This window comes from Urocitellus parryii, chromosome 5 (genome assembly GCF_045843805.1).
Source record: "Urocitellus parryii isolate mUroPar1 chromosome 5, mUroPar1.hap1, whole genome shotgun sequence".
NCBI classification, from domain to species: Eukaryota; Metazoa; Chordata; class Mammalia; order Rodentia; family Sciuridae; genus Urocitellus; species Urocitellus parryii.
The window spans coordinates 210,695,352-210,708,983 of NC_135535.1; the positions used below are offsets into that span (position 1 = coordinate 210,695,352).

The window sequence follows — 13,632 nt, forward strand, 5'->3', positions numbered from 1 at the left end:
GTCTGTACCGTGTGCTCAGCTCCCACGTGTCCTGGGAGAGTGGTGTTCTCTCCAGGGCCCATCAAGCAACCTTTTTTCCTGGGAGTGTGCGTGGCCTCGCTGGTGCCCGTGATTCCAGTGACTACCTCACTCATGATTCTAGAACCTGGGTTGACAGGTCCTCTTGTCTCACCTTCTGTCCATCCTTGGAGGGTGGGGATGCATCCTGGACTCTGTGAAGTACCACGGTACTCTTATTGAACAGGGAAAGGCCAGGAGCCAAGCACTGGGCAGAGTAGCCGGACAGGAAGGTCTTTCTGTGGCATCTTGTGAGTCCCTGATGCCCTCAGCAGGGCTTCTTCTGAAGGTGTCACCTTGCCACCCCGCAGCCTTGGCAACACGAGGAACCAGCCCAATGAGGTCTGGGGGCCTCTGCTGTGCTGTGCTGCCCCTCGAAGGGAAGGTGCTCCGACTCGGCCCCCGTGGGCAGTGCTGTGTGCCCTGGGCTAGTGGGGTAAGGTGTGCTTCCCAATGTGAATGGTGCTCTCCCTCCCACAGGAAGGTGCCCGCCTGGGTCCAGGCCCTTCCTGTACCCTGTGGCCTCACTCTGGGGCCATGCTGTCCTGTCCTCCGGCAGGGGACAGAGTGTGTTTCTGGAAGAGCAAGCTCACAGAAAGGAAGGGCCTGGCGTGTCTTTGAGTGGGCCCCAGCCTAGACTCCAAGAGCAGCAAGTTGCCGTCCACAGCCTGGTGGTCAGCTGACAGCAGTCCTTTGTGGCAAATGAGGCTTGGGCCTGTGGGGACATTGGCTCTCTTGGAGTTGTCATCAGGGAAGCTGTCTTAGGACCCTGTGCATTTGCCCTTATGGCCTGTGCTGTGCAAACAGATTTGTGTGCTTCCTTTCATTCTGGCAATTAATAGAAGGGAGATCTCAGTTTTAAAGTCATGAACTCCAATGTTATATTGGAAACGTGATACTGTTCAGTGTGCAGGACTTCACAAAATAAGTCGTGCTCTGAGGGCTTCCGTGCAGAAGTGTTGCTGGGGACAGGCTTCGGCTGGAGCCCCTGCAGCCCTGCTTGGGCTCGTGCTCCATGCCTTCTGCCAGGCCCTTCACTGTGTTCAGGCACATTTGGGGGGAGGGAATTAGTTTAAGACTGATTTCTCTTTCTTTTATTGCCATCACTTAGGGATAATTTAAATGTAATTACCTTGATAGAAGCATAATGCAATTCTAAATAATTATAGCCCACTGCATCTAAAACTAACAAAACTTTCTCTGTTGATTTATGGGTGCTTTTGGCTCGGCATGAATTTCAGATGACGCCTCTGGGAGCAACACTCCAGATAATGTGAGGCCATTTTTAAAAAGCAGATTTGTGTAGTCGATCGGGCTGAATCATTTTTTTCCTCTTGCCCGTAGTGAGAAATTGGTTGTTACCATAGATCATAGGCCCTGCCGCCAGCTCTGGTGAGAGATGAATTAATTCCACTAATGCTCCAAGCAGGCCTTTCACGGCAGGGCTGCAAGGCGATAACCTCCCCCAGCCCCTCTTTTTCCTCTGCTGCGATTTATGCGGTCTTTTAGTAGATGAAACCGCCTGTACTCGCAATCTGTCTGCAGGCTCAAGGAGCCCTGTTAACAGGGACTGAAGCAGAGACCTCACGTGGTGAGTGAGAGGTGTGGGCATGGCTTGGACTTCACCTGAACTTCAGTGGCTCCTCCAAGAGCAAGGGTGCCACCTCCCCAGGACTGTGAAGCTGCTACCACCAGTCTAGTCCTGGGAGTCCACAGATGAAGGGTTCAGAAGGTGGTCGGTGACCAGAAAGTTCTAGAACATGACCAGGAGGGCAGACACCCATCAGACATTTGAGGGGCCTCCACTCCACCCATAAATGTGGTTTCATTTGCAGCAGCCCAGGCAATAACATCTACGTCTGGGGACTTCCAGGAGCCCCTGAGGTCCTGAGCATGTGGGCCTGTAGCAGGACCCAGGATTCTTATCCCTGTGCTTTCCACCATGCACCCTGAGCACAGCCAAATCTATGCATGAGAATGTGTGTACATCTGTGCATATGGCTGCATGTATTCGTGTGTGGGCCTGTGTGTGTGTGTGTGCATGTGTATTTGGGGGGAGTACCTGGGGATGTCACTCTGAGGATCTCTGTCAGAAAGGTTCCTGCACCATTGATGACTTGGGGGAATCGGTGCCTTTGGGCCACCCCTCCCCACCTTGACCCTGAGTGCTCAGGCTGGGCCAGAAGCAGGAAGGGGAAAGGAACTTTGGCCCAGGAAGTAGGGAAGTGGATCCCAGCTCTGATCCTTTCTCAACAGGCTGGTGGTCTTGGACAGGTGGGGCCCTACTTTCCTCTCTGTTGACCACCTTCTGGTGGCAGAAGGATCCATGGGACACTGAGGGTGAGGCTGTCTTTCTCATGGTCTCTGAAAGGACTGGTGCGGTATCCCAGCCCAGACAAAAGAACATGTGGGAAGATCTCAGGGTCACAGGCTGTAAATGTCAGTGTTATGCATTGTGCCATTTTTCATGTTATAGACTCTTTCAGAAATGCAATTTGAATCAATTGTGATTATAGTTCCTCAAAAGGAACACGTTTTCTGCAGATATCTCATCAAAACATTTGACTATAACAAAATTACGCTTAAATTTATATGTAATTTAGTTAAAAATGTCTTCAGAACTCTTAAGACATTACCAATTTATACTATACCAAATTATACTATACAGTATTACCAACTTATACTATACAAAAATAACATTGTATCTTCTATTGTATGTATTCAGTCTACTAATATAATTATTGCAAGTAATGCCCCATTGTTTTGGAAAGTGAAATATTTAAACAGGACACACATGTACATGTACACTCAGGACATACATGCATACGTACCTTCACTTACACGAAGCAGAAAACTGAGGGGAACAATAATTAGTTAATTTTTGGTCCAAACATTTGTAAGTGTGTCCCACGTGTAATGGCAGTAAGCTGTTGGCTGCTGTGGGTGAGTAAGTGCATCCTAGAGGTGCTGGGTGTGTGACAGGGTGTGCGTTCACACAGTGTGGTGTTCGAGCTTGGAGAAGGCAGTCAGATGATGGGCCACTGGAAAAGTCCAGGAAGATGTGATGGTCCACTTTGGAGGCGCCTGTGCTGAGGGAAGAGAAAGCAGGGGGCCTAGAAGCCACCAGAGCCCCTCCTTGATGACTCATTGAGAAGGAACCGTAGTGGTGACAGGATCAAGACCAGCTCTCAAAGCAACTGAGTTGCCTAGGCAGGTCCTGCATGGTGAGCCTGTGGGGCCCCGTCCTTCATTCCCTGATTCTGAGAGTCCACCTAGCCACAATCAGGTGACCAGGCAGAGAGGAGGCGATGAGGGTAAAAGAGGAAGGGAAGCCTCAGCTGTGCCCTGGTGAGGTGGGTGACAGCCCTCCCCATCTCACAGCATTCCCAGGGGCGTGGGCTGTGTCCTCTCCTCTTGGTTCCGAGGCCCCCCCATCTGGGCCCCATCCTCACAACTGCAGAGAAGCTGGGCCCTGGCCCAAGGGGCATTGGTGCTGACCATGAGACACCTGGGCAGGCTGTAGGTGGAGAGCTGTGGCTGTTGCTGGCAGCAGGCTTCCCAGGAAAGCATGGAATGGATTCAGACATGAACAGGGTGGAGGAAGCCGACAGTCTGTCTGGGGCACAGGGTGTATGAGGAGAGGGTCCACCAGGCTTGCCCTCCTGGCTTGGTGCCTGACTGCGGAGTGGCCTCTGCAGCACCAGCTCTCCTCCCAGCTCAGATCCATCTGTTTTACCAACGCTCCTGTGGGCACATGGCCTTCCTAGGAAGCCACCTGCTGATTCTGAAGGCCTGGTCTGTAATGACAGCAAGTGTCTTACCTGGGACAGGTAAGCCCTACATTCCTTTCAGTGCCACTCTGTTCAGGTGACACCTTACCAGTGTCCAGGAGCTTTTGTACAGCCTTTGTCATCCTGCAAGTAGTATGACCTGAGCCCAGCAGGCTGCAGGGACAGAGCCAGCACACCTGGACAGGCAGAGCAGGAGGGGTGGGAGCAGCATGGGCCACCCTGCTGTACCTTCTGCTTGATTCTTCTGTATACCTAGAACTGCTCTGAAAAATAAAACCTGTGATTTTTTTAAAAAAGTCTCCTTCCTAGGCCTGGAATGTCAGAAGTGAGAGGCGCAAGACTAGTCCTGGAAAGAGACAGGCCAGAGCCATCTGTGGGCCCTGTGGGCACTCGGTAGGCACCTCGGTGTCACCAGGGAGTGGGGCCTCCCAGGATCCATCTGGTGCTCCTGTGGCACAGCCAGGGTATTACAAGGTGGAGTGGGCAGGGCACCGCCTGTTCAGGAGATGGCAGAAAAAGCAGGTGTGTGGGCTGCAAACCCCGGGGGGTGAGGTGAATTAGGAGTAAATGAAGGAAATGGGGTTGAATGAGCTGACAGAGACCTGAAAATGAGTATGTTTAGAGTGCTCAGAGAGACACGTGATAAAGTTTATTAATTAAGATGGTATTCACTCACACAGAAATAGGAACAAGGGACCTGAAAACCAGTCTATAGAAACATAGTCATTAGAAGGGACATAATAGATTATAAATCAGAGGTGAACAGAGAGACTTAGTGAATTGGAAAATGTTATTAAGGAGTTTATTTAGAGCATAATCAAGAGATAGGATTTTTGCTTAGGTTCATGTTTTTACTTCCTTTTCCATACTTTTTGAATGGTATGTGATGGTGGGACTCATTGTGACATGTTTGTACTTGCACACACTGTAACGATGTGACTTGCCAATATCATTCCCAGTGTGTTGACAGCTACACAATTCACAAGGGTGAACTATGAAACCACCTAGGTGTCCATCAGCAAATGAATGGATAAGAAACTGTGGTGCACACATGCACAGTGGACGTCTCAGTCGGCTTTCATCACTGCGACCAAAAGAACTGACAAGAACAGTGTGGAGGATGAAAAGTTCATTTTGGCTCACAGGTTCCAAGGTCTAGTCTATGGTCAGCTGACACCTAACTTTGGACCCAGGATGAGGCAGAACATCGTGGTAGAAAGGTGTATCGGAGGAAAGAGCTCAGAACACGGCCACCCAGAGGCTGAGAGGGGCTCCACTCACCAGGGACAGAATGAAAACCCCAGTGACTCAGCTTCTCCACCTGTGTGCCCACATGTTTTTTATTTTTTACTTTTTGGCACCAGGGACTAAACTCAGGGGTACTTAACCACTGAGCCACATCCCATCCCTTTTATTTTGAGACAGGGTCTCCCTAAGTTCCAGAGGCTGGTTTTGAACTTGTGATCCTCCTGCCTCAATCTCTTGAGCCTCTGGGATTTCAGGTGGGCACCACAGTGCCTGGATGTTTTTTATTCTTATAGAAAGGAGCAGTGAAAAGACATGATAGCCCTACCAAGTAGCTCAACAATTCATCCAAAAGAAATTCCAGAGAGAAGCAATGGGGAGCAGTGTTGGGAAATGTAAGGGGAAACTTCCCAAATAAAGAGTTGAGTTTTCCAGCTTAGTGTCTTCAGGATTCAGAGCAGGGCATGTAAGAATTGGTCTATACCCAGGTACTTGAGAACATTGGTGACAAAAAAAAAAAAAAAAAAAAATTTTAAACTGACGGGAAGAAGACATGCCACGAGGACTGACAGCTAGAGCTCCCCAAGTGTGGTTCTCTAGCAAGAGAGCAAGGGCCTCAGAGCCCAGCAGAAGGTGGGCAACAGGCCAGCACCCAGAGTCCCCAGCACAGAAGGAGCTGGAGGCTGGGCGGAAGCATCCCAAGGGCTGGCAGGAGCACGTGAGTCAGGAAGAGGAGCCCCTAGTCCTGATGTCCCAATACCCAGAGCCCCGTGTGGTAGTAGAGAGCAGGGAGGAGACTTGCAGAGGGTGGCTGATGAGGTTAAACACAGGAGGAGCAGGCACCTTAGAGTCTGTGTGGAGGTCAGCGTGACCTTGAAGGCATCAATTGAGCTGAGTACTGCAATTAGGATCTGAACTACCCTTGAAGATGGGATGCGAGTGGGAGGACTGACAGCCATGTGTTTGGACTTCTGTGGTCCAAGGTAGCGTGGCGAGTAAGGGAAGCAGAACTGAGTTGGGGCCATGCCGAGAGATGTGAGGTCAAGGGCAGGGCTTTATTTTAACCACCAAAACTGTTCTATTAGATAAGGAAGTTCCTTGGAGCTCATTTCTCAGGACACTACTTTGAGGACTGAGGATCTCAGTGATCCGCAGTCCATTGGGGTTCCCCAGGCCCAGAACCTTCTGTGGCCTCACAGACTGCACTGCACAGCCAGGTGCTGCGCATCTTTCCTCCCCACAGGAGTGTGGGCACATGTTGGGCAGTGATGCTAGGGAGGGCTGCCCAGGCGCAGGGAACGTGGAACAGTGGCTGACAGGCACTCTGTCTAGCCCCTGACTTGCCCTGCCCTACCCCTTCCTGCTGCTCTGGACCCACCTGAGGAGGGTGAGGAGACCTGCAAGGGTCCTCTCCGTTTCTGGGAGAGAACATGTGTCAGAAGGATGCCTTAGGCCAGTGGCTTGGAAACAGCAGGGATTCGTCTCAGGCTCTCCACCTGGGGTCCTGTTTTAATAGTCAGTTTTTTTTTTTTTTTTTTTTTTTTTTTTTTGCTGTGGTGACTAAAGGACCTGACCAGCACAAATGTAGAGAAGAAAAGTTTTATTTGGGGGTTCACGGTTTCAGAGGTCTCCATCCATAGACAGCAGGCTCTATTCCTTGGGGCTCGAGGTAAGGCTGAACGTCACAGCAGAGTGTGTGGCAGAGAGAAGCAGCTCACATGGAGATCAGCAAGCAGAGAGTGAGACTTCATTCTCCAGATACAAAATATATACACCAGAGCCACGTTCCCAATGAACCACTTCGTCTAGCCACACCCCACCTGCCTCCAGTTACCACTCAGTCAGTCCCATCAGGGATTTGCTGATTAGATTAGGGCCATGACCCAATCATTTCTCCTCCAATTCTTGCATTGTCCCACATGTGAGCATTTGGGGACACCTCACATCCAAACCATAACAGGGCTCAAGACCCAGATGCTGGCAGATTTAGTGTCTGGTGAGGGCTCTGTCCTCCTGGAGCCAAATGTTGTCTCCCTGAGTGGCAAAAGGAAAGGAAGGGGCAAAAGGGCCCAGACTCCCCTTGGCAAGCCCTTCTGTAAGTACATTAGCATTGGGAAGGAGGGGCCCCGGTGACTGGCTCCTGAGAGGCCCCTCAGTACCAGTGCACTGGCAGTAGGATTTCAGCATGTCTTTGGGACCACATTCAGACAGCAGTTCTTCCTTGGGGCTACCCTGCATGTGAATAAATGCCAGTCCCATGCTGTGCTGGGGTGGTACTTCTCATGCCTTCCCACGCCAAGCTCCTTGCTGTGGACGTCTCGGGTGGGCTGGCTCGCTGGCCCTCAGGACCCCTCGCTCTGGCGAGCACGCCTTGCAGAGTGCTTTCAGCGCCAAGAGCACAGCGCTCTCCTGTGCTGACTCACTGTCTGACCTTTGTTTTTCAGTGCAAATGGTCAAGAAAAGGCTTCATCCGGACGAGGTGGTGCATTGCTGACTGGTATGTTCCTGGGTGCAGGACCACCTGTCTCCTCTTCGTGACACTCAGAGTGCTCTGACCTCCTGCTGTGTTCGTGGTCTTGCCTGACCCCCACAGGCACTCTGTGACCTTTTTAGTTTGTGGGTGATGCACACGGTGCAGAGTTGTTGCTCGTTTTCTGTACATTGGAACTTTGGATGCTCGGCACAAATGAAGACACAGCCAGGTCCTCAGGGAGCCTCTGGTGGGCCTTCTGGCTGCAACCTGTTGTGACCAGGACCTGTGCTAACCAGGACCTGAGCAAAGCTGGGTCTGAGTTGTCTATGACCACCTTCCTTAAGACAGACCTCCCATAGCTCCTGGCCTCCCTGCCCCATGGTGGTGGTGGAATCCCTCATGAGGTTTTACCCTCCCTCCAGGGATTTCTGAACCCTTGCTGCTATAGAACAGACCCACCCTCTGCTCCCAACTTCAGAGTCAGCCATTGCCTGGACTTTGGCTTCTGTTGCTCCAACTGGGGTCTGACCGGGGTCCTGTGGGCTGTGGGACACTTTTCTGAGCTTGCCCATCATGGTGGTAAAAGCCCATTCCTCCCCATGCACTTGGGCAGGGGGAAAGGGAGACAGAAGAACACAGGTGGGGCTCTAGTCCCTTGTGATCTAATGCAAGAGGAGGGTGACCACCGTCCTGCTGCCCTTTGCCCTGAGTCTCGGGGACTAGCCCTGGTACAGTGTAGGAGGGACACCATGGGTGTGGACACCTGGGGTGGTCATTGGGCTGGGGCAGGAGAGCACAGACCTGCAGGCTCTCCTGGATGGCTTCTGCTGCCAAGGGGACGAGGCCCAGTGTCAGTGTCCTACAGAGGAATCCGTGTGGCAGTGAGCACTTGGAGTAGTGGTAGGACCTCCTGATGAAGGGCACATCCACACCAGCTGGGGATCCTTGGCATTCTCCAGGGTGTGGGAAAGGCTTCTCCAGATCAGATTCCAGCCTTGCCACGTCCTTGTGTGTGGAGGGGTCCAGTGAGGCTGCTGAGGGTCTTCCTCAGGCTGTGTGCTCTGCCTGCCTGCCTGCCTGCCTTTGTGCACCTGGCCCCTGTCTCCCACTGTGGGGTCCCTGATGGTGATGCAGTGGGCTGGCCTCAGCAGCGTGGGCTGCTGGGACTGAAGACCGGAGGGGAGCTCCCTTCTCTCTGCTCAGCACACAGTTGTGGTAGGTTCTGAAATCCTGTACAGGTCCTTTCCTTAAAGACAGCCCTTGCTTGACCTGGCCAGGGTGCCTGCATTTGTAAGGGTTATTGGAGACTTAACGAGAGGTCTCGCACCCCCTGGCCTCGGGTGCTACTGCTGCAGGTGTGGCTGAGGACAGGTGGGTGGGTGGACCAGTGGCTCCCCCACGGAGAAGGCAGGTGCCGACACATGCTCTCTAGGGCACAGGGGGGGTGGCCCTGCTTAGGGCAGCCAAGGATGCTGGCTGACGATCGCCTGGTCCTTTTCTCTCTTCACCACAGTGCCTTCGACTTGGTAAACATCCACCTTTTCCATGATGCATCCAACTTAGTGGCCTGGGAGACAAGCCCTTCTGTGTACTCGGGCATCCGGCACAAGGCCCTGGGTTACGTGCTTGACAGGTAGGTGCTGCTGTGCCCTGTCCACTTCAGAATGTGGCCTCGTGGTTCATTTTTTTCCTGTTTGGCAGTGGCCCTTGGAATGCCAACCATTGAGGCTCTGAGAGCCCTAACCTCATGCCCTGGCTTGAGCAGGCCCTCACCATAACATCCCTTCCCTTCCACATTTGTGGGAAAGAGAAGAAAACAGCACTGTGAAGACGGTGGCAGGACATAAGTTCTGACAGTGATGTGACTCCACATCACAGCAGCTGAATCTGGCTCTGGGCTCAAAAACAGATGCTTCCTGGGTTGCACTGGCAGGGCAGCGTCTTCCCTCAGCTTTGGCCCTGTCTGGTGACTCCCAGGTGCTGCACTCAGGGTCTGGACAGCGTAGAGCCGCACCCAGGTGCGTAGGGTCAGTTTGGGGGTCTTTCTGCACAGCCCTGCACAGTGCAGCTCCACCTGCTGAGCCTTTCTGCCATCCAGCTGGCCAGGCTTCGGTGACCATCAAGATAGGGGCTGCCCTCCTTCTGCCTGGGCTCCTAGCTGCCCTGGCTCCTCCTACCTGGGTGCTCCAGGTCCTCCGTCCTCTGTAACGTCCCAGGTGACCTTCAATAGGGTCGGAGCTGATGTGCAGATGGGCCTTTTGCTAAAGTTTAGCTTAGGCAGCCAAGTCTGGGTGTAGTCTGCTCACTCTTTGTGGTCCTCATATTGGAACCCTCTTCTCCCAGCTTCTTCCCATGGCCAGTGTCAACTGGAGCTTACAACAAAAACATCCCATAGGCTTAAGACAGGCATTTGCCCTGAGGGGTCTCTGATTTCACCAGAGCCCACAGTTTCCCAAGGGACCTCCCTGACCCCCAGCCCCATCATGAGGAGCACAGCATTGTGCCTGAGTGAGGATGAGGGCCTCATATGCTCTGAATCATCCTCTCCCCCATCAGACTTTGGCCTTTCCATTGCCAGGGCCTGGCCTCCCTTCTTCCTGCACCTGCCCACCCCCGTTTTTTTTGAAATGCCATCATAGGCACTTTTTATCCATACTCCTGGAAAAACGTGAGGTCTGTGAGCACGGCATCAAGCTCAGCAGAAAGGACACGCTGTTCCCAGGCCACCGCCCATGCCTGGAGTGGTCATACAGCTAGCTGTCCGTGGCCTGTGGACAGAAGCCCTGGCCATGGTGTGCCAACGGCTGGTCTCAGGAAGCAGAGCCAGGACAAGGTGTCGGGTGCTCCGAGTCCCTGGGAGGCTTCTCAGGAGGGTGAGGGAAGAAGAGTCACCTGGAGAGGCCTGCCCCTGTGTCCTTCCTGTGTGCACCCAGTGCTGTCGGGTCCCCGAGGGCAGAGCCGGGGTAGCCCACGAGAGGACCCTGAGTCTGGGCACAGTCCTCCCCAGCAAGCAGGACCTGTGGCCTGAGGGCTGTCCTGAGGAGTCCCTGGGGTCAGGTGGGCTCACAAAGGGAGGCCCCTGCACAGGCATCTGGGTGCAGGCTTGCCGCCTCACTGCCCATCCTGAGAATCATGTGTACAAGTGCATCCATGTGTATACACCTGCCGTATGTCAGCCCTGTGTGTCCTGAGGAGACTGGGGAGACTAGAGCCACCTGCTTGGCCATTAACCTGGCATGTGGCCACCACTTGCCTAAGGGACATGCCTCCCTGCCTGGGAGAAGCAGCCCAGAGCCCTACAGAATAGCCCCTTTCCTTGTCTGATCACTTCCAACCCAGTCCTCAGCATGAGGGCTCCAGGGGCTGCTGGTGTCTTCCAGGCCCTTGCAGAAGAACAATGGGTGTAGGATGTGTGTCTGGATGCTTCTGCTAACACTGCCTGGCACATAGCCATGCCCTAGCCAGGGCTGGGCCCTGAGCATAGAGGCAGGCCTCAGCTGAAGGCTGGGCCCTTGCTCTCCTATTGTGAGGTGTGGCACTGGCAGGCCATGGGGCTCAGGTGCTTTGTCCTGTAGCCACATTCTTGTCCAGATCCCTCTCTCTCGTGTGTCTCCTGCACTTCACACTCCTGCCCTGGAGTACCTTCTGCTGTGGTCCTGCATGGCCACCACTGGGCAGGGGCCCCTCTGAAAGCTGCTGCCCACTTGCTCCTGGAGTGAAAAACTGACCACAGCTGCCCTGAGCAAGGCCAAACCTTGGAGGATGGCACCAGACTGGTGTACTGCAGGGAGATCATCACAGTCAGTTTAGGCCTGAGGCTGCCTCAGTTCCAGGCAGGTGGCCCAGACTGCTTCCCGCTGGCAACTCCTCAGTGGCCAAGGACTGGCTGTACCCTGTGCATTGTCTGCGGGGCCTCCCTCTCTGGACAGGGAATGGGCAGCCTTCTGGGCGGAGCCATGGCCACAGCAGTCAGGTATGGCTTTCCTGCCTAATTACTTCTTTGCTTCGTGGCACCAAGTTTTTCATGAGCCTCCCAGGCAGCCTAGGAGCCAAGAAAGATCTGCGGGCCATTCAGTCTTGGTGACCATGGTCAGGTTGCCAGTATGGTGAGACATTAAAAAGTGTCATTGCTGCATGCTGCCATGCCTGTATGGCCCCCAGAAAAGCGATCTTGGGGGTTTGGGCCACTTTTCTGCATCTTTGCATTCCCACGAATGGCTTCTGTGGCGAACTCAGCCAGCCGCAGATCCGGACCTCCGCGGTGCAGGGTTGGGCCACCGGGCACAAAGGGGTGCTCTGTAGGAGCAGTGAATAATGGGTCGCCCTTTCATCAGGGCTGCTAACCTTTTGGCAGCCACCAGCAGACTGCATTCTGCTGTGCTGATTGGGGAGGACAATGCCGCTCTGGCCCTTTGAATGGACATTGCCACCAACAGCGCCGCATTCACAGCAGCACTGGGAACTGCTGTGAGCATTGTCTACCGTCTCTGCTGAGCTGCAGGAAACAGCAAGAGTGCTGTGGGGAGGCTGCCTGCTCCTGGCCAGGTCTCCTTGCACAGCACTGGGTCCCTTTCTCCATCTAGCTGCAGGAGGCAGTGAGAGTGCCCCGGGGAGGCTGCCTGCTCTCCGCCAGGTCCTTCTGTGTAGCTCCTGGGATTCCATCTCCAACTGAGCCACAGAAGCAGGAGGCAGTAGACCAGGAGCACAGTCAGCGGTGTGCCCCCATCTCAAGAATTGGGGCGGATGCTATATTAAAGCTGGCTTTTCTCTAAATCCAAGATCATTTCAAAATAAACAGGTTATTAAAGAAACAAAACAGAGACAGGTGCTCTGAATCCAAGTCTCCATCCATCAGCCCCTGCAGTGAGTGGCATGGCCACACGTAGCAGTTCTGTCATGCGCAGGGTGCCACCTGGCAGGAGCACACAGGTGTCTGACGTGCCCCGGGCCAGGAAGGATCTGCCTCTCATTCCAGCTTGTGATTAGCCACTGCCTTTTGGTGGGATTGGTGTTTGAGGCTTCAGAAAATGCCATTCAAATGTCAATCAAAAATAGTCTATGGGTTTCTCAGGATTTCTTTTCTTTCTTTCTTTCATTTTTTTTTTTGAGGTGCTCTGGATGAACCTAGGACATTGTGCGTGCTATGCACTGAGCCACATCCCTAGCCCAGGATATTCTATCAGAGATAATAATCTCTATTTTTTTTTTTGGTACAGTTTGTGATTTTTTTTTTTCTTGCCTCCCTTGTTTTGAAAGGTTAGGACAAAAGTGCCTGGTTAGTGAAGAGAGGCCCAGCATGTTCAGCTGGTCTGAGCGATGCTGGGGGTTCAGGTGCTGGAGGAGTCCTGGGGGTGGCTCTGAGCAGTGTCCACACTGGTCCTTGTTGCAGACTCATCCCTGTCCTGATGCAAGGTCAGCTCTGGGTGGGGGTTGGGGGGTCCTTGCATTTGCCTTCCTGAAATGCCAACCCCAGATGTGTCCTGAAGTATTCCTGAGTGCTGGGCCATGAAGTGAGAGCCTCTGCGAGTGACAGCACTCTTCTCTGTCCACCTTGAAACACAGCCTCCCTGGTCCGCAGACATCTCCACATTACAACTGTGAAATCCTGGCATAAAGCGCCCCTCTGTCCCCCATTATTTTCTCACAAACATAGTCCATTGTCATAGCACTGAAGTTAATTTGATCAACATTGGGACATTTAACTTTTATGTTCAGTCAAAAGAGTTGTTTCATGCTCATTTTGGGCATTCAAAGGAAATGATTGCCAGAAAAATAATGTTCCTCTGAACAATTCGGAGCAATTAGTTTCCCAGGGAGAGGCGATGTGACGCGGGCGGCCACACAGCTCCCTTTGTCGCGGTGTGGATGGTCATCAGTCAGCTGTCAGCCTGCTCAAAGACCCCGCCAACCAAACGCTTCTCTGTGGGCCGTTCCCAGAGCTCGCCTCGCTCCAGAGAGCAGAAGGGAAGCCCTGCGCCTCCAGGCAGGGCCGCTCCTGGCTGAGGGTTCCGACCATTCAGGTGCCCTGCCTGGTGGCCAGTGTGGTTCCGTGCCACCCAGTCAGGC

The 13,632-nt window shown here is 53.3% G+C and overlaps 1 protein-coding gene across 5 annotated transcripts in view; it reads left to right on the plus strand.

Moving 5' to 3' along the window:
• Inpp5a (inositol polyphosphate-5-phosphatase A) overlaps nt 1-13,632 on the plus strand; it is a 175,737-nt gene that overhangs the window by 115,231 nt on the left and 46,874 nt on the right. For all 5 annotated transcript variants that reach the window (XM_077799228.1, XM_026410292.1, XM_026410294.2 and 2 more), the window contains 2 exons: nt 7,538-7,590; nt 9,080-9,199. In XM_077799228.1, the coding sequence (XP_077655354.1) occupies nt 7,538-7,590; nt 9,080-9,199 (173 nt within the window). The remainder of the gene's footprint in view (nt 1-7,537; nt 7,591-9,079; nt 9,200-13,632) is intronic.